The sequence below is a fragment of the Paralichthys olivaceus genome, chromosome 9 (genome assembly GCF_024713975.1).
Source record: "Paralichthys olivaceus isolate ysfri-2021 chromosome 9, ASM2471397v2, whole genome shotgun sequence".
Taxonomy (NCBI): Eukaryota; Metazoa; Chordata; class Actinopteri; order Pleuronectiformes; family Paralichthyidae; genus Paralichthys; species Paralichthys olivaceus.
This window is the reverse complement of record NC_091101.1, coordinates 23,753,350-23,772,568: the sequence shown is the minus strand read 5'-3', so window position 1 is coordinate 23,772,568 and position 19,219 is coordinate 23,753,350. Positions and strand designations below refer to the sequence as shown.

Genomic DNA, 19,219 nt, shown 5'->3' with positions numbered 1-19,219 from the left:
CTTCCGGTTCACCCCGGAAGTGCCTGAATTGAATCGGACCGCTTTTATTTTCCTGCTCCCGGTCGCGGCCAGGCTGAACCGTGAGAGACGCTCGTTTCACCGACGTGTTCGTCAGTTTCACACCCGTTCGTTTGCCCCCTCTCCTCGAATCCACTTTGCACTCGCACCGCGGCGGAGTGAAACATGTCCCGGAGACGACACAGCGACGAGAACGACGGTAAGCGGGGCGTTCGAGTGGGGTTCAGTCGCCAGGCTAACGGCTAGCTAACGTTAGCGTGTGTTTGCGGTAGCTTTAATCTGTGTCGTGGTTCGTTTCCCCGATGTTCCTGTTCACGATTATTTCCAAACAAAATAGTGATATCGGTTAATTTGATTTATCGAGGCGTCAAACCGGGGAATTAAACGGTCTCTGTAACGATTGGATTAACCGGAACGTTTCACCGTTAGCGGCTCATTTAACGCGTGTGGCAGAAAATGGGGGCGGTCACCAGCTTCTGTGAATCATGAATCTGTTTAGTTTCTGTATAAATGTTGTAAATGATCAGTTAAACTTTAAGAAAGATCAGATTTTACACTAAAACTAAATCTGTGCTGTGTTGCGAAATCACGTTTAAGGGATATTTCACCCAAAAAAATGAAAATTCACTCATTATCTACTCACCACTATTTCAAATGAAGAGTGGATGAAGAGTTAAGAGTCCACACAACACTTCTGGGGCCAAATCCAATGAAATTGAAGCAAATGGGGACAAATTCAATTCAAAACGACTTTATTCGTCCCCAGCGGTTTAATTGTAAGGCTTATAGAGAAAGTAAATCAAGAACGAAAACAAGGATGACAGCAGTCATAGTGTCCGTAAGCCCCGACATTTAAATTCTGTTCCAAACACGGTCTTTTACACCAGGTCAGGTCTTTAGGCCTAGTCCTTTGATCCTCTACATCACTCATTAGCATCAAACTTGTCTTCATGTGTAAAATGCACCTCTAAGGAGAAACCACAAATAAAGACAGAGCTGTGCTTGAGTGAAATCTCCTCACCAATGTTTCTCATTCATTATTGTGTTGCTCTTTTAACCTTCCAGGAGGTCAGGCCCATAAAAGGAGGAGAACCTCTGAGCCCATCGAGATCGAGGACCGTCTGGAGTCACTGATATGTCGCGTGGGGGAGAAGGTAAGGACTAAGTACAGGAAGGCACACTTACTGTTTCATGTTAGTGTGAGTGAAGTTTTGAATATCGATTGAACCCTCAGGAAAGATTGAGTCTAACATCACAGGTACAAGGGTTACTTCTGGTTTATGGTGGTGTTGAAATAAAATAAAGTGATATTCAGCAAAAACTAATGGAGAAAGTAGGATTGCACTGTGAGGAGCTTTATTTTAAATAATTTCTTCATATGTCTTTTCAGAGTACGTCGTCCCTGGAGAGCAACCTGGAGGGCCTCGCTGGCGTCTTAGAGGCCGACCTCCCAAACTACAAAAACAAAATCCTGCGCATTTTATGTGCTGTGTAAGTTTACACAAGTCATCAACCTTTCATTGGTGGTCTTATTATTAGGTGGTAGTGCTCATTGAATTGTGTTTTGTTGACAGCGCCCGCCTCCTACCTGAGAAGCTGACTGTCTATACAACTTTAGTCGGCCTCCTCAACGCCAGAAACTACAACTTCGGGGGCGAGTTTGTCGAGGCCATGATCAGACAACTCAAAGAAACGTTGAAGAACAACTTGTACAATGAAGCCGTTTACTTGGTAATCAGATGTATGGGTTTTAATTTAACGATCTGTGTATACCTACATGTTTGCATTTTTAAACAACCTCTTTCTTTGCAGGTGCGTTTTCTGTCTGACTTGGTCAACTGCCATGTGATTGCCGCTCCTTCGATGGTGGCCATGTTTGAAAATTTTATCAGTGTTACTCAAGAGGAGGATGTGCCACAGGTAGGTAAAACGTAGAGGTGCGATGAATATGTAAGGAGAGTTAAAGATCAATGGTTATATTGTTAAACCTTGACTTTTTATCTGCATCGTGGTTTTTGAGATTAACACAGATAAATTTTTTATTTTGCATCATGTTGAGTATGTAAGCTGTTGTGTTGGAACGATCTTATTTGTGTCCCCAGGTTCGGTCGGACTGGTTTGTGTATGTCGTTCTCTCCTGTCTGCCCTGGGTTGGTAAGGAGCTTTACGAGAAGAAGGACGTTGAGATGGACCGACTCCTCAGTCAGGTCGAGGGCTACCTCAAGTACGATTTTCCCTTTGGTTTCTTTTATTTTTTCATAATCAGCCACTGGTTCGATCACATCAGCTCACGTCAGCAGATTCTTGCATCACTAGATATTTCATGTTTTTCAGGAGGAGAGTAAAGACTCATGTCCCAATGCTGCAGGTGTGGACAGCGGAGAAGCCTCATCCTCAAGAGGAGGTGAGAGACACAGCAGTGCTACAGTTGCATCAGTTTTCCCAACATGTACTCAAAGATATAACACATTCCCATTGCACGACTAAAGTGGAACTTGGGACTTGTTTTCATTTCCAAGTGACGTTTCAGTTCCTTCCTGTAGGAAACAGGTTGTGTTTGACAGATCCAGAGTGCAGGTCACTGTTAAAATGTTACCTGTCTCTTTCTTTGCCCTCCTCAGTACCTGGACTGCCTCTGGGCTCAGATTCAGAAGCTAAAAAAAGACAGATGGCAGGAGCGCCACATCCTTCGCCCGTATATCGCCTTTGACAGCGTTCTGTGTGAGGCTCTGCAACACAACCTGCCACCCTTCACTCCACCGGGCCACATGCCCGACGCTCAGTATCCGATGCCCCAGGTCGTCTTCCGCATGTTTGACTACACTGACGCTCCTGAGGTTCGTACTCCTAATCACATTTTTGTTCGTCATAATAAATGTAATAAAGGATAAGAGAATGTAATTGGGTTCACAGTTCACACCTTTTCCTGCTCTTTTATCTTCAGGGTCCCGTGATGCCCGGCAGTCACTCTGTGGAGAGATTTGTCATCGAAGAAAACCTGCACTGTATCATCAAGACTCACTGGAGAGAGAGGAAAACATGGTGGGTGACGAGTTGGACCGTGTGTTAAGTTTGCAAACAGACACTGACACAAATATTTGAGCCCTTCTCATTTTCCTTTTATAACCTTTCAGTGCTGCTCAGTTACTCAGTTATCCAGGGAAAAACAAGATTCCGCTCAACTATCACATTGTGGAGGTGAAGAGTTTTTCTTTTTTTTTTAAACCTCACACTGAGATATTTAATAAAAATCAAAGACTGGCCTGGAAATATTTATCTGTTTCTCTTTCCAGGTGATCTTCGGGGAACTTTTCCAGCTGCCCACTCCGCCTCACATTGACGTCATGTACACCACACTGCTTATTGAACTCTGCAAACTGCAGCCGGGATCACTGCCACAAGTCGTATCCTTGATTGTTTGTGTCAATTACGCCAACGTTTTTTTCCCAACAGCCCTTTAAAATTTCTGAGCTTGTGTTTGGATGTAATTTTGACCGGAGAATCCTGTCGCTGTTAAAATCCCTTTAAACTGACCTGAAATAGATTTATTATACCGGACTTGTGTAGGTTAATAATTCTAAATAAACTTTATCTTAACACCCGCCTCTTAGTTGGCCCAAGCCACAGAGATGATGTACATGAGACTGGACACCATGAACACCTCCTGCATAGACAGGTAACCTGACTGCACATTGACACTTCCTGTAAGAGGGTGGAGCTTCCATCAAGTGTTTCCTGTCTGAAGTTACACCATCACTCATTCTCTCTACATCCTCTTTTTCTTCATCAGACTAATAAACTGGTTTTCTCATCATTTGAGCAACTTCCAGTTTCGATGGAGCTGGGACGACTGGTGAGGGAATCTATCACACACACACACACACACACACACACACACACACACACACACACACACACACACACACACACACACACACAGACACACAGTACAGTTAATAATGTGTGTCTCTCTGTAAAGGTCCGACTGCCTGGCTGTGGATCTAGAGAAACCCAAGCCCAAGTTCGTCAAAGAAGTTCTGGAGAAGTCTATGAGGTGTTAAATCATTATTTAACCTTTCTTAAAGTTGTGTAGAGTTTAGAATTATCATTTTATTTCTCTCTCATATGATAAAGTTAAGTAGATGTCATTGGTTTTCAGAAATGTAGGAATCCTTTTGTGAAACATCCTGTTAAACATCAAAATCCTGTATATGTTCTTTACAACATGAATTCATTTTGCTCTTTTTCCTTCCAGACTTTCGTATCATCAGCGAATGGTGGACATCGTCCCTCCGACCTTCTCAGCGCTCATCCCGGCTGAACCCATCTTCGTCTACAAATACCTTGATGAGAGCGCCTGTAAGAATTGATTCAGTGTTTGAAGCACATTTTAAAAAGACACATTTACTGTGACGAGCAGCAGCGTGATTATCACTAACAACAAACCTGCGTTCATCATAAACCTGCTCTGTGTTGAGTATATTCATTAAGATGCGAACTAATTGAAATGTGTCTCCTGTCTCACAGCGTCGTTACCAGGTTACCCAGTATCCATCACTGTGGGAAATGCCATCAAGAACCGGGCGTCCAATGAAGAGATCATGACCATCCTCAAAGAAGTGCCCAACCCCAACCAGGAAGACGACGATGGTACTATTTTATTTGAGTGGAAGGATACCTGCTGTGTAGAAATATGGTCACCAGCCTTTACAATAATAATAATAATAAACTAACTATATCATCATCGATAAATGTTGTCTCATCATCACTGATAAAACTTAAGTAAAAAAGAGTTCATCGTTTTGCAGTTTGTCTATAATTGTTGAATAATTTTAAATCATTAACATTCAACATCTCTGACTTTTTGTTTCGTCTCCTCAGATGAAGGCGAGAGTTTCAACCCTCTGAAGATTGACGTGTTCGTGCAGACTCTTCTCCACCTGGCAGCCAAATCCTTCAGCCACTCCTTCAGTGCCCTCGCCAAGTGAGTTCACCTGCCACAGAAACTTTTATCTTAATCTGCCTCATGACTTTATTAAACCAGTTTTCATGTCTCAAAAGAAACAAACTGAAATAGTCCAGAGCCGTTACATCACTATTTTCTAAAATATTTAATCACAGGACAACTGATAATGAGCTTTTACCAATTTTCTAAATATATAATTTCTTAACCTTACTAGTGAAACCTAATGAAAAATGTTTAAACTAGAGTTTAATCTCACGTGTGTAGTTGTAATAATAATAATAATAATCATCATCATCAGCTGTATGCTTATTTAGATTTAAACTAAATTAATAGATTAAAATATCCCCTGAAATAATGTATGAATTTACTGGGTGTTGTTGAATGAGTGAATCCAGACCTGTTGTCCTCAGCTGCATCTATTTCCTCCAGGTTTCATGAAATCCTGAAGGCGCTGACTGACAGTGACGAGGGGAAGCTGCACATGCTTAAAGTGGTTTATGAAGCGTGGAGGAACCACCCACAGGTAAACACAGAGCGGCTTCATACATGTAACTATACTTTTTTAATGACTTGTTCGTGAACAATGAAGAGTTTGGTGTTTTCCTCCTGCAGATGATTGCAGTGTTGGTGGACAAAATGATCCGGACACAGATTGTTGACTGTGCTGCCGTCGCCAACTGGCTCTTCTCTCAGGACATGGCTCACGAGTTCACCAGGTGAAGCAGAGAAAATTACACATCGCTGTACACGAGGGGTTAAAGTTTGAGAAAAATCTGGTGTCCCCCCAGTTGATCATACATTTCTCATTTGGAATTTCTCAAAAGGTTTTTCTCTAAAAAAAAAAAAACTCTGAATCTCTTCTAGACTTTTCACCTGGGAGATTTTGCATTCGACGATTCGAAAGATGAACAAACACGTCCAGAAGATCCAGAAGGAGCTGGAGGAGGCCAAGGACAAGCTGGAGAAACAGCAGCATAAGAGGGTAAATTCATCCTCGGTTACTCAGTTTTAAAATCAATGATTTCAATCTAAAGATCATTCAAATGAATTCAGTTGAGTAAAGTAAAGTTGGTGCTTGCACACTAGCAGAAGGACAGCGGTGACGAAGAGGACATGGAGAAGAACAGCGAGGATGAGGATGGTCAGCTGGAGGAGCAGATCGAGAGGCTACAGGAGAAGGTGGAGTCGGCTCAGAGCGAACAGAAGAACCTCTTCCTCGTCATCTTCCAGGTGATTTATTCTAACTCTTAGATCTGAACCCGACCAGGGAGATCTCAGAGGACGGGTGTTGCCGGTGGAAGAAAAAGTAAATTCACCGTATTAAATGTTGCTCTTCCTCCCTCAGCGTTTCATCATGTTGTTGACCGAGCACTTGGTTCGCTGTGAGACTGGAAGTGTGGACATCAGCACGCCCTGGTACAAGAGCTGCATCGAGCGACTGCAGCAGATCTTCCTCATGGTAAAACCTTCACGCTAGCATAGGCATGATGTTAAAGCTCGGGATATATGAAAATCTTCGCTAGCACTAATAATCCTGAGTGTACGTTCTCTCTCTCTCTCCGTGCAGCATCATGTGACCATCCACCAGTACATGGGAACCCTGGAGAACCTGCTGTTCACCGCGGAGCTCGACCCCCACATCCTGGCCGTCTACCAGCAGTTCTGTGCCCTGCAGCTCTAAGAACCACCAACATAAATGTGTACGTGTGTTCACACAGTACCTGTGCTAAACATACACATTAGAAACTACCAGCTCTTGCATCAAGAATCTCATTAGTTGTTTTTTAAATTTACTTTTTTTTTTTTTTTTGTGTGTTTAGTGTCATTCGACCTGTCAGTTACATGCAAGAGTCTATTTGACAAATTATGCCATTAATTTGCTGTAGTGATTTGTTTTTAATTGTATTTACTCTTTTTTCATTTCGTTCATTTTTACGTTCTGCTTGTTTTCTTGTGAATGGGGTCTTTTTAAAACTGTCTGAGTCCAGACAGCGCTGGAGAAGTAATCAGAGGAGGTTTCAGGTCGGCTCTGACTGATTCTGAATCGAGAGAGCGCTATACTTTTTTATATTTGTTTTTTTTTTGTGCAAGTGGGAAATAATTAAACTCTCCATAGTCTTTATCCTCCTGCTCGTTTCTGTCGTTTTCTGGACCTCAGTCACTGAACTCTGCTCAAACCTCTTCCTCTCTGGTTTCTCTTGTTCTGTTGGAGCAGATTATCTGTTTGACATGAATTGAGGAATTTACATAGATTAAACGTGTGGATGGTACCGTGAAGCATGTGTCTTCATAACTTGACACAAAATTTAAGTAATTTAATGAAACACACATCTTCTACAGTCAGTGATACAGATTTTACAACAGAAACATTTTAAGGCACTGAAATAGAAAAAAACATTGTTATTTATATTTTTAATCATTCTTGTAGTTTTGACCATCAGAGACTCTTGAATGTGAAAGAATTTTAAAAAGACGCTCGTTACAGCTGCAGAATGTTTATTACTGTCAGACACATTCTCCGTCTTCAATTCACATCAAGTCCTTCATATATAACCAAAAGATCTCAAATCAGCCCTTTGGAAAAAAAAAGAAAGTCTTAAGTCTTATTACTGTTAAAAATATTTACATGTTAAAAAGTATGAAGTTAATATCAAACACAGTAGTAATCAGCTGATTTGGCCTCATGATTAATTCTTACATTCAGTACAAAGTTTAAGTGGGATACAAAAGTGTCGTCTACCAAACACAGAACATTGAGTTTCCTTTATTGCACAAAACCCACAACTGTTCATTTAAAATAATTAGTATTTAAATGTCGTTATTAGGATTCCATATATCTCACGACACGATGACGCTCAAGACACAGAACAGGTTCAGTATTCAATGGGATACGTGCGTGGAAAGCTACGTGATATAGACCAGAATGCAGTGCAGCTTAATGCCCCTGCTGCGTTTGGTCATTTAAAAAAAAAAAAAAAAAAGGAATCCTGGAAAGTTGAACTAAACACTGACGGAGACAGTTTTCAAGTTAAAGCTCAGGTTGGTAATCCTGAAAAAAAACCTTCACTCAGGTTGACTGGGGAGTTTTTATTTTGCATGATCCATCATCTGCACGAGGTCGCTTCGCCCCCGGCTGACGTCGGGTGAGATTGATAACAGCTGCGGACGATTGAGTCCTCAGTTAATCTGACCTCACTCTGCATGTGTCCGGCCTGTGGGAGGAAACCGGAGGAAACCCACGCAGAAAAACTCCAGGAGAACGAGTAACTGGGAAACGTCTTGCTGTGAGACAGTGTGAACCGCTGCTCCACCGCGCCGCTCAATTACCTTTATCAAAGGTAAATCTCACTCAACATAAACCGAGAGAGCAAGAATGATTTAAATCCTCTGATCGGAAGAGGATGTTGTTTGTCATGTAGTATATGTATCATATATATTTTGTCAGGACATTGTTGCTCCTCTACAGAGACGAGATTCTCAATATTAAGAATCACTTGCTGTATCTACACGAGCTCGTTCTCACAACATAATTAATCTTTTACTCCGTAGATTTCCTCTTTACCAATAATCAATGGAATGATGAGAACAATCTGCTGAGTTCATTTCTTTAGATCAACAGTCGATTTACCGCTGAATAATATTTTGAGGATTACTTGTTAGTACCAGTGGTGTTGAAGTAAAATCTGTTATAGTACCTTTATGTACAAAAAAGTTTGGCCCTGATATTTTACAAAAGAATCAGTGTTTTTAAAATAGATCCATTCTACTGTGTTTCATGTGAAACAGTTTCTCTCTCATCACGAGTCCGTCAGCAGTTTCACGTCACCACACTCTGGAAGAGGTCACTGGGCGGTGCACTCTGGGCGGGGTCGCTGGTCGGCGCACTCTGGGCGGGATCACTGGTCGGCACACTCTGGGCGGGGTCGCTGGGCAGCGCACTCTGGGCGGGATCACTGGGCGGCGCACTCTGGGCGGGGTCGCTGGTCGCTGAGCTGCTGGTTAGTTTGGGGCCGTAGGTCGCTTCTGTTTCAGCCTCCAGTCGTCTGTATCTCGTGTGGAAGAAGATGACGAAGCAGCAGCTGAACAAACTGCACAGTCCTGCCATCACCAGCATCGGCACTGAGGGCGAGAGAAGAACCGGATTCGAGTCAGGACAACACCTCCGAAAAGATTGGTGACTTATTTCTATTTTTAAATTTGTGTTAGGGCTCCAGAAGCCATCGAGGTTCCATTAATATTTAATTTGTGATAGATTGTAAGTGAAATAAAAACAGGGGAAGACATTTTCAATATATTGACAACCAAAGTTTCCTTGTACATGTGAATATTCTGAACTTTAATAACTGAAGTCTCTCTCTGAAACTCAGGTTTGATTCCCAGCCTTGGTGTAAACGTACTCATGTGACCTACCTTTCCAGCTCAACACCCCATCCCCGCAGGTCGACAGAGGAGAGTCAGCGAGCCGTTTGGTCAGAGCCTGGAGGAGGACGATGTAGAGAACAGACTGAACCTGTCTGGAAAAATCATGCCGTCATCACCAGCATGAATTTACACACGTCCGGCAACTGATCAGAGTTTATTTTCAATATTAAAACATAAAAATAACCCGTAACAAATACAAATACTGTGAGCTGGACAAACAGAATGTACTCTACGCTACTTTGAGGGACCTGCGTCCCTCGTGTGTGGTTGCTCAGAGAGTGGTACCCCGATATGAAGATGAGCCCGGCTGACGTGGCCTCTCCGACCGGATACGAACACTCCACGGAAAGCTCCATGGCAACCGGGTAAATGGAGAAACCGAAAAAGCCAAAGAGGGAACAGACGGTGGCCACGGCGGCTTTCTGCTGCCGCATCAGAGACACCTGAGAGGAGGTGAGCAGACGAAGAGAAGGAACTTCAAATTGAGTTGATTTCATCAAAAGCACTTGACGACTACATTTTCAGTTTTTAACTAATGGTGCTTTCAAAGACTGTTTAGTTGCTTTTGCTTTAAACTAGTCCTGTGTCATGTTCTCACCACTGAGAAGGCGATGCACGCCAGAGCGCAGAGGCTCATGTTGATCTTTGTGGCTTCGATGAACTTCTTGGTCTTGTCCACATAGAGTCCCAGAACGCCGGCGCCGACGATGCCGAACACGATGAAGAGGGCGCCGCACAGGCCGGCGAAGTTCTGCAGGGGTCAGATGTTCTAAGTTCATGTATACACGAGTGTTTCTGAAACATTATGAACATCAATAACGTGAAAGACAAGATTTCAGTTTATTAAGAACGAATTAGAACCTCAGTCATTTCCATGGAGATCGTGTGGCGTACTTACGTTGGTGTATCCCTGCACACACAGGATCTGCTCCAGCAGCGTGGAGAAGCAGGTGAACACAGCGATGCCCGAGCCGAAGCAGAGCAGCAGGATGAGGTAGGATCTGTTCTTCATTAACTAAACAGGAAACAGAGCTGGCATCAAACATCTGCTGATGTTTAAAACACGTCTCTGACAAACTATACACAGTTATCAGTTCAGTCGGATAATCAACACAAAGTCTGATAATTAACTCTTTGTGCAGAAATCACTTTGTGGTGGAAATGTCACGGATACGTAGGAGCATCTTTGCTGACGGTAGAAATGTCATCACCTCCTCCTGACCCGTTTTAAATGTCAGTCGCTGCAGGTAGAAACCGCATCACTGCAGGTCCACGTGCTGCCGCAGCAGAGAGGCACTCGCAGCAGGTGGACATCAAAAAAAGTTGTGTGCAGAAATCAGAACCGAAACTTTTTTTTTTGTGCAAACCTTAATGCTGTTCATACTGCAGGTGCAAGTTTTTAATACATCATATTCAAATGTAATATTATTTGTTTTTAGCTAAATGTTTTTTATTAAGTCATGTATGTTTTGTTTATTATATATGAAAGTTTTCACCTTGTGATGCCGGATCAAAATGAGTTTGATAAAAGACAAAGTGTTTCTCACCACCCGGAGAATCCAAGTCTTTAAATATTCGCTCTCTTTCAGTTTTCGTTTTTTTAGTCTCTGCGAACTCCTGAGGGAAAGAATTACATTTATAGCAGCCAGATGTTAAACTCTCTTCACCAGCTGCTCTCGAACGTTGTTGTGGGTTCGTGTATATATATATATGTCCTCCAGAGAATGTCTGTAGCAACTGACTCAGACAGCATGAAATGGTCGAGGTATATCTGAATCCTATAAAACATCCTATAACAACAATTTTTGCAATCGTATGGTTAAAATGATGACATCACTATGAAGTTGGAGTCGGACATTTTCCCAAAGGACAAGTTCCTTAAAAAAAACTCCGGAGCATCTGATTAGTGTCGTCACAAACACCCGCTCGGAACGTTTCTGAAAGTTGAGGCGGAAACTCAAGCTGCTTCTGGCGATGAATCACAACGAGCTGACGTGTTGTCACCGTCCCCTCAGACAGAATCTGTAGAACAATAACACCAGTGTCATGCTCGTCTCTCCTGCCTCTGTGTGTTCTCACCAGTTTGATGCCCTGCACAAATGGCTCTGAGCCGGAGGACACGGCACTGGGCGACGGTGGCGTGGGGGGGGCGCTGTTCCGTAGCCCTACTGTTGCTAGGAGACAGATGAGGCATGCCGGCATCGCATAGACAAGCAACTGGAGGAGGGAAAGAGAAGAGACAGAAAACGTGATGGTTAGTTGATGTTAGCGTGTTAAATTAAGAAGCGATCCTTCGCTGAACAGCGATTCTGGCCAAGCTGCTGTTTTATTGTACATTCTGTTTTTAAAAAGCATATTATCAACTTTTAGTGTTGTTTTGTCCGGAGAGTTAAACACTTTCATATTTGCACATTCAGCAGAAGCAGATCGACAACAGCATCGTGTGGAGCCAAGTTTAGAACCAACTGTTACTCTGGTTTTTGCTCAGGTTTGGTCTCATGAGAGAAATATCTCCCCTCATTAATTCTCATATTCAGCCTTGAAAGCACAACACTCCCTCTGTTAACCCTGTTTCACTTCTTCTTGGTTTAACTCACCAGCTGTGGGATTTGTGCAGATGTTTGAGCGATCAGAGGAGAGGCGATGTTAGCGAGGAGGACGCCCAGGGGATTTGCTGAGGAGGGAAAGAGAAGTGAGTCCCGGGGGGTTTTTCTGCTCCTCATTTCAAAGTTCAGTCTTATTAAGCTTTTGTTTCTTTTTGTGTGTTAGCCACTCCACTTCTTCTCCTCAACCAAAATTCTTAAATTACCTTGAATTTAAATTTAAAAAAAGAAATAATATTTCAGTTACATTTCTTTTCGATTCTCTTAGATTTCCTTGCTGATCACTTTTAATTCACCCTACTTGGTTAAACATTAATATTATAATAATATTTACTCTGTTTATAGATAATAACAGAAATCCTCAGTAATGTTTTCACGTCTTGTTCTCCGGTGCTTCAGTGGTTAGATCATAAGAAAGTTAATTAAAGCTTAAAAAAAAAAATTATTTTCTCGCCTAGTGACAAGTGAATTTACAATAAGATCAAACTGACACAAATATGACCAAATTATAAAGTTATTTGATTTTGCATGTGTATGAGTAGTGACCACTGTGTGAACGCCACGCCCACTAAAATCACTCACACATGGAGGCGATCATGTTCGCGGTGGCCCGCTGGTGGTCAGGGAACCAGAGGGCTGCCAGCTTGGTGGGGGCGAAGATGACGAGGGGCTGAGCGATGGCACAGAGGGTCTGACCCCCCATCACGAGGGGGTACTGTTTTTTTTGTTCTTGGCCTGGTATCGTTCCCAAGAAGCGCAGAAGGGCTCCGAACATGTTCAGCCAGGAGCCCAGGATCAACTGCAAGGTGAAGATGGCAGCGACACGTCAAAACCACAGACTGTATCTGAAGATGGACGACATGACGGCTCCCTAAAAGTGAAGCCGAATCGTCTTGATTGCCCCCTGGTGCCTGGCTGCAGTATAGGTCATAAACCTGGGCTTCTCCATGTTAGTGAATGGGACATGTACCAAACTGAAAGGTCTCCATCCCCCGATCACTTCTGCGCTGACACCGAATGTGTAAGATGTTTGTATCCAGATTATATTATTGTATTTTGGATTAGTTTTTTTTTAATTTCTGGAAATAGTCAGTTTTGTCTCAGCTAACATCACTTGACTTTCAGTACACAAAGTACATCTTCAGACGATTAATATATTCTCTGTCTGTTTATATTCTTGAACATTTTGTTACCACTAACCTGCCGGGTAGTTAAAGCTTAATGTGAACTCCAGATTGTACAGACTCAAACTGAAGCAGGTGACTATGAAACACAGCTTCCAGTATAGAAAAGGACATTTCTCATCCCTGTACCTCGGATGTGCTGTATTAGAAGGAACATATGTAATCGTTCAAAAACACCTGATTAGCTCAGGGAGCAGTTTGTACCGTGATCCGCAGCCCGAGCGTGTCCAGCATCCATGTGGTGCCAAAGCTGAGCGGTATCGCCACCACCATGAAGACCAGCGACAACCAGTTGATATCTTCCAGAGTGACGCCCAGGTAATGGGCAGACTGGTTTGCTACTGGTGCAAAGGTCAGCCACATCTGTAAAGGCACATTCACAGTTTTATTCCATTGTCACATTAGTCTACTGGGGGGAAAAAGTACTAGATACTAATTTACAAAAAGTAAAACTAACTATGGAATACTGACAAAGTGGTTTATTTTAGTCTGGGGGAAGAAATCTGGATCGCTACTGACTATTTTTATTATTTTACAATATTTAAATCTTTTAATTTGCAGCATTTTTACTCTTAAATGTTCTGTGATCTTCAAATTGCTTCATTCATCTCATGCAAAGAACTTTGTAACTGGGTTTTGAAAGGTTATTAAAGATTTTAAAACTGCTTCTGAAGTCTTCTGGTCTCTGTTTAGATTAAATTTACTGTAACTGGTCAGTAAATGTTGATAAATCTGGAATAAATGGTTTCTGTTCAGCACCGTTTTATATCAGTTTCACTGACAATAAACCAGACAGGATAAAAGCCTTTTGTAAAATCTGGAGTGTGCGACGGAAACTTCAGCATTTACTTACATATTTTATCTGTTTAATAGTTTGTTTAAATATAATTGTCAGCTGTAAATCCATGAATCAGGTAAAGTAAAATGTGTTAATATTATCTTTAAGGTATCGTGAAGATAATGAATCAGTCTTTTGTTCATTCACACTTTCCGATCATCTGAATATTCCTCAGTCTTACTGTTATATTCTGTTATAATGTATACGAGCTGATCAAATATGGAATTTCTCTGATTCAGTCTCTGGATTCATGTTTCAGTTAACAACAGTCAAAACTTTCTCTGGTGTATTTTCTGTTTTTCGTTTCGACAAAACCGGCTTCACCGAGTGTTTCACATTTCTTAAATTATCTTGCCGTCATGTGACCTGCACATGTTTTAGAGAAAGAGGAAGTGCCAACACTTGCTCAGCTCATGTGAGGAACAGATTTCATTTAGCCCAGCTCGCTGTGCTCTCATATGACTCCACTTATCTCACAACCCGCAGATGTTTTCGTGCTGAAGGACAAACACACTGTCACGCAATGGATGAATGGAATGAGGCCTTTCACTGGGTTAACAGACTGAAAACGAGGGTGTCTAAATAATACATTTCAAGAAACATGTCTAAATAAATGTTTCTATGGGGGTGGTTCCATCTTTTTTTATCAACTCCTCCTCCTCAGTGTGTGTGGTGCAAACAAAGCAGCATGGCTTCTCGGCAGTGTCTCCCACAGATCGGGAATTGACTGGTGGTGGGGGCGCTGCATGTGACGGGTATGCACGCTCTTGCAGTTTAGAGGAGGAGAGCGTAGGATGGATCCTGTGGGTGTAAGCGCTGTCCTCCTCCTCCTCCTCTTCTTTTTCCAGCCTGTTATCATTTTCAAAATTCGCTTTGCTACAGGAAACACAGAGCAACTTCTAAGCTGCAACCGGTGCAATGGAGATGGAAGGTTTCGATCTGGATTACATGCTCAAGATACTGTTTTCTTTTTGTGAATTAGCTATTTTAATGACTGTTTATGAAAAAGGACGCCGGTTCTGGAGAGCAACGGCAATGCTGAAGTCCCTGACACCCGTTTTCTTTTAAATGGTCTGCAGAGGGCGACTCCACTGGTTTTTAAGACGTCAGTTTCTAAAGATGAAAATGACTCTTCTTCTACTTCTCACTTGATTTATGACATCAGTACACATTTTCTTAAGGACTCTATGGTCTTGATCTATAGTTTCAAGTCTTATTCAATACAGCATGACGTTCCTTTAGTAAATGATGGTTCCATTAAGTTGATGGTGGCGCTGGACAACAACTCGAGGCGTCTAAGCAGCAGCTCACAAACCGATGCTTGGATCCACCAACGCAAGTTTCCGCCCCCAACTTTATTTTGCAGGAGCACCGTCACCACATCACCACAGTCGATTGTGATTGATTAAACAACAAGGAAGATAATGAGAGCAGTGCAGAGCTGCCATTACCCAGTGCTGCTGACACAGCGCTGCACATGGGTCTGGTCATGTGAGACACGGGAGAGTGTAGCTGAGGTCCTTTTCTGCATAGCTGCACAGTTTAGCTCATTGCTGCCTCGCACAGTTACTTCATCTGTGAGGGCTCCACCTGTCAGCGTGGTTTAAACGTACAGTAGAGACACTCTGACTGAAAATGACTGGTTCTAACAGAATACGAGGGGGGACGTTGCATGCTGGGCTGATACACAAACACACAGACTGGACTGAATGAATCTGACACGTCATCCAAACTGAGATCACAGAGGCAGCACCAGTACGACTCTGTGTGGTGTGAAAAAACTCATTTATGCCGAACGGAGCTGGCGCGAGCTGGTCAGCTGATTCAGACGCACAATGCCAGTCCTGTCCCTCAGGAGGAGGGACATTACATTTCCACTCATTCGTCCTCCCTCTGTTGTTCCACAGACCTGTGCTGTTTGTCTGTGAGGAAGATCAGGTTGTCTGGCACAATATTATTTCATTACAATACCACCATGTGCCAAGTTTCCACCACTTGAGTTTTATATTGTGTTAAGACGACAAAGCTTCGAGCGAACATGGGCAGCTATAAACTACTAAAAGTGTCACTGCAGGAAATGTCACTTCAACTTCCAATAACTTTTTAGCACTATGCCTTACAGTCAGAAGGTTCCTGGTTCAAGCTGTTCCTTCTATATGTGAGGACATATTAGAGTTTGATTAATCGCCCTAATAGGAATGAAAGTTTTCTTTCTCCTGCGTCAGAGGTCTTTACACTTAGCCAAGAAAAACTGGGTGCAAACAAAGGAGGTAAACACCAACAGACAATGAAGCATGGTTCTCTAAATCAATTTACAAGACCAACAATCTATGGCCTGCCACGAACCATCCTGAGCCCTCGGAGGGGACATGAATGCCACACAGATTGATGTCTTGCTGGCTCATCAGCTGCTATTTGCCACATCATGAATCCCTCCGGCAGCTGAGCATCTTTTGTGAGTGGGAACACCAGCTCGGGGGAAACAATGGCCACCACAGAGAGGACGGGTCCTGGGGGAGCTGGAAATAGGTGAGGGAGGGGCTCAGTTTGTGAATGAGGCAGGCACGCTTGCCTCCAGACACACTCTGCCTGACAATGACAGCATCCCCCGGGGAATAGATATCAAGTTCCAGCAAAACCCAAGAGGGCACCACGTGTCATCTACCTGCTGTTCTCACAACCACATCTGCTGGTTAACGCCAGAAACAAAGGCCAGAGAACTTCAGAGGTGCACGACTCAGGCAACCAGCCGTCCGCTGAAGGAGGACGTGAAGAGTGAGCACTTCCTCGAGTGCAGAATGGGACAACATCTACATCGCCTTGAGGATAAAGACACGGCAGGTTCTTCAAGGGGCCCGATGTTTACAGATGTGGAATCAGTTCGGTGGATTGACTGCAACACCTCATGAAATGTTCACTAAAAGTTCATCTTTTCACCGATACAAGGCTCAATCCCCCATTTAAGCGGAGATACTGCAATTCTAAACTGTAAAGGATCCGCTGCTAGATTTGCAAGTTTTTTGTTATATGATGCTTCTGCAGCACGTGATGTGTTGCATACTTGCAACATGTTGTGTCTACTTGTAAGTTAAATCTCATCTGTGTCCTGTACATTTGGCAGAATTGACGACAAAGTTGAATTTGACGACAAATAAAATTTGATCGATTGATTTTCTAGCTTTTTATTTTTTGCTGAGCACTTTGTGATGGTTGTTTTTTTTTTAAGTTAAGTTACTATTAAATAAAATCAATAAAGGTTGACGTTACAAACTCACTGTCATTCGTAATGCTGCAAATATACATAAATAATAATACATTTTATCTACGTTGTGCTTTTGCCAACACATAAGGTTAAAATGGAAAATAACGATAAAATACAAATCATAATCAAACATTAAAAGTGCTTCTGGACACGTTGATTCATAATCTAATTGGGCGGTCATGATTTTTAATCATCAAATAAGTTTCACATTTTAAGTTTGCTTGTTTTTTTTATCCCATGTGACCTATGATTTTAAAACTGACTTGCTTACTTACTTATTTATTCATGAGTTTATGACATTAAAAGTGCAGAGTTTAAAAGTTATCTGAGTTATTTTGATGTCCCAGCTTCCATACTGACTCACTCCCTTCAGAAACACATTTAAAACATGGTTTTTAATCAATCAAGTGTGTTTCACAGTTGAAGTTTGATTAGTTGAACTGGTTTTAAAGTGGACCTGCTCTCTCCTCTGTGCTTCTCTGAGATGAATGCTTGTGCGTTGATTTGACAGTAGTTTACTCACAGTGGCGTTGGAGCAGTTTAACAGACACAGAACCAGCAGCACGAACCACCTCCTCTTGTACAGTTTGAAACACAGCAGCTTCCTCAGCTCGGAGTTTGGTTTGGTGGGAATCTCGCAGGAGGAGGAAGAGGAGGAAGAGGAGGCTCCGGCGCCATTAGCGCCCCCGCCGCGATCCTCCATGAGGTGAAGTTGCGTTGACGGTGCGGTTACACTCCGCGTGAGCTAACTCTCGGCTCTGCGGTGGAAACGAGCTCCCGACGAGAACCAGGTGAGCGCGGGGAAAACACAAAGCGAACATCCGGTGTTTCCCGCGGGAGGGAGGAAGAACATGTTCGGTCACAGGCGGTTCGATGTGGAGGAGGAAGGGAGTGAGACATCGTCCGGTTATTCAGGTACACCGCCGGGGAGTGTACTGTGCCGAAGATCCTAAACTGACTAGATGAGCCACTCCGTCCGGAAAACCACCGATGACTACAACAGTTTTATTAGAAATGTTCCAACTTCTTTATATTAAATCATCAGACAAGTTCCAACTTCTTTATATTAAATCATCAGACAAGTTCCAACTTCTTTATATTAAATCATCAGACAAGTTCCAACTTCTTTATATTAAATCATCAGACATGTTCCAACTTCTTTATATTAAATCATCAGACATGTTCCAACTTCTTTATATTAAATCATCAGACAAGTTCCAACTTCTTTATATTAAATTATCAGACATGTTCCAACTTCTTTATATTAAATTGTTGGAACATGTCTGATAATTTGATATAAAGAAGTTGGAACATGTCAGAATGACTAAGTTGATCACATTGACTGTATACAAAGTTTATGTATGGTCTATATAAGTTTATACATTATAAACTGTATACAAACGTTATATATAGCCTGTGGATTGTTATGAACTTGAATGTGTTGAGCAATGTGTCGTGCCCTTATAAACAAAAACCTGCCCACTATAATAAACATTTCTGAAGTGATTGAGGGGAAAAAATACTAAACACAAAAGCAAATACTTAAACTAAAAATGATATATCCATTTATTTTCATCCATTAATATTTTTTAATCTAAATGCCTACATTTCCCTCTGAATCTTTTTTGCCACTATGGAAGTTATAATTAAGCAAAGTTTAACTCAAAGCCAGTGGCCATGGTGCAGGTTCAAGCAACTTTACCAAACCAAACCATGACGCACATTATATCAAGGCACTTCACAGAGTAAGGCCAAGCCCTCACATCATTCTAGAGAAACTCTACAGTGTTTTCAATATTAAAAAGCACATGGCCACAGTGGAGAAGAATCCTGAAATAGAACCAGAGTCAGCGTAGATGGATGAATCCTCATCAATGTCACCAAGACTAATAGTTGTGTTAACTTGCAGCCCCGGTTCAGAGTGTA

At 42.3% G+C, this 19,219-nt stretch overlaps 2 protein-coding genes across 3 annotated transcripts; one reads left to right on the top strand and one right to left on the bottom strand.

Annotated features, from left to right (window-relative positions):
* Positions 1 to 6: 6 nt before the first annotated feature.
* LOC109640016 (nuclear cap-binding protein subunit 1) lies at positions 7 to 7,106 on the top strand. 2 transcript variants are annotated; one of them, XM_020103793.2, is made up of 23 exons: positions 7 to 217; positions 1,084 to 1,172; positions 1,409 to 1,509; positions 1,593 to 1,749; positions 1,831 to 1,938; positions 2,121 to 2,242; positions 2,353 to 2,422; positions 2,640 to 2,855; positions 2,963 to 3,060; positions 3,153 to 3,216; positions 3,312 to 3,422; positions 3,630 to 3,694; positions 3,809 to 3,871; positions 3,998 to 4,072; positions 4,274 to 4,377; positions 4,546 to 4,668; positions 4,900 to 5,002; positions 5,414 to 5,507; positions 5,597 to 5,700; positions 5,849 to 5,966; positions 6,074 to 6,214; positions 6,330 to 6,443; positions 6,552 to 7,106. In XM_020103793.2, exons 1-23 carry the CDS (start codon positions 184 to 186, stop codon positions 6,663 to 6,665), a joined length of 2,388 nt encoding a protein of 795 aa, XP_019959352.1. In that variant the 5' UTR covers positions 7 to 183; the 3' UTR covers positions 6,666 to 7,106. The 2 variants fall into 2 exon arrangements, with proteins under 2 accessions (XP_019959352.1, XP_019959351.1); XM_020103792.2 differs by having other exon boundaries at positions 6,071 to 6,214.
* Positions 7,107 to 7,463: 357 nt separating this feature from the next.
* Positions 7,464 to 18,230, bottom strand: slc49a3 (solute carrier family 49 member 3). The gene is made up of 10 exons (XM_069531401.1): positions 17,817 to 18,230; positions 13,398 to 13,556; positions 12,592 to 12,808; positions 12,004 to 12,080; positions 11,486 to 11,623; positions 10,305 to 10,421; positions 10,005 to 10,157; positions 9,692 to 9,849; positions 9,395 to 9,498; positions 7,464 to 9,103 (listed from the first exon to the last, which is right to left on the bottom strand). Exons 1-10 carry the CDS (start codon positions 17,994 to 17,996, stop codon positions 8,802 to 8,804), a joined length of 1,605 nt encoding a protein of 534 aa, XP_069387502.1. The 5' UTR covers positions 17,997 to 18,230; the 3' UTR covers positions 7,464 to 8,801.
* Between the last annotated feature and the right edge of the window lie 989 nt (positions 18,231 to 19,219).

Coding starts and splice junctions, on each gene's coding strand:
- slc49a3 (XM_069531401.1), bottom strand. CDS start 17,996: ATGGAGGATCGCGGCGGGGGCGCTAATGGCGCCGGAGCCTCCTCTTCC. Junction 12,809..13,397: donor CGCTCGGGCTGCGGATCACG/GTACAAACTGCT, acceptor TTCACCTTGCAG/TTGATCCTGGGCTCCTGGCT. Junction 11,624..12,003: donor CTGCACAAATCCCACAGCTG/GTGAGTTAAACC, acceptor TCCCTCCTCCAG/TTGCTTGTCTATGCGATGCC.
- LOC109640016 (XM_020103792.2), top strand. CDS start 184: ATGTCCCGGAGACGACACAGCGACGAGAACGACG. Junction 218..1,083: donor ACACAGCGACGAGAACGACG/GTAAGCGGGGCG, acceptor TTAACCTTCCAG/GAGGTCAGGCCCATAAAAGG. Junction 3,695..3,808: donor AACACCTCCTGCATAGACAG/GTAACCTGACTG, acceptor TTTCTTCATCAG/ACTAATAAACTGGTTTTCTC.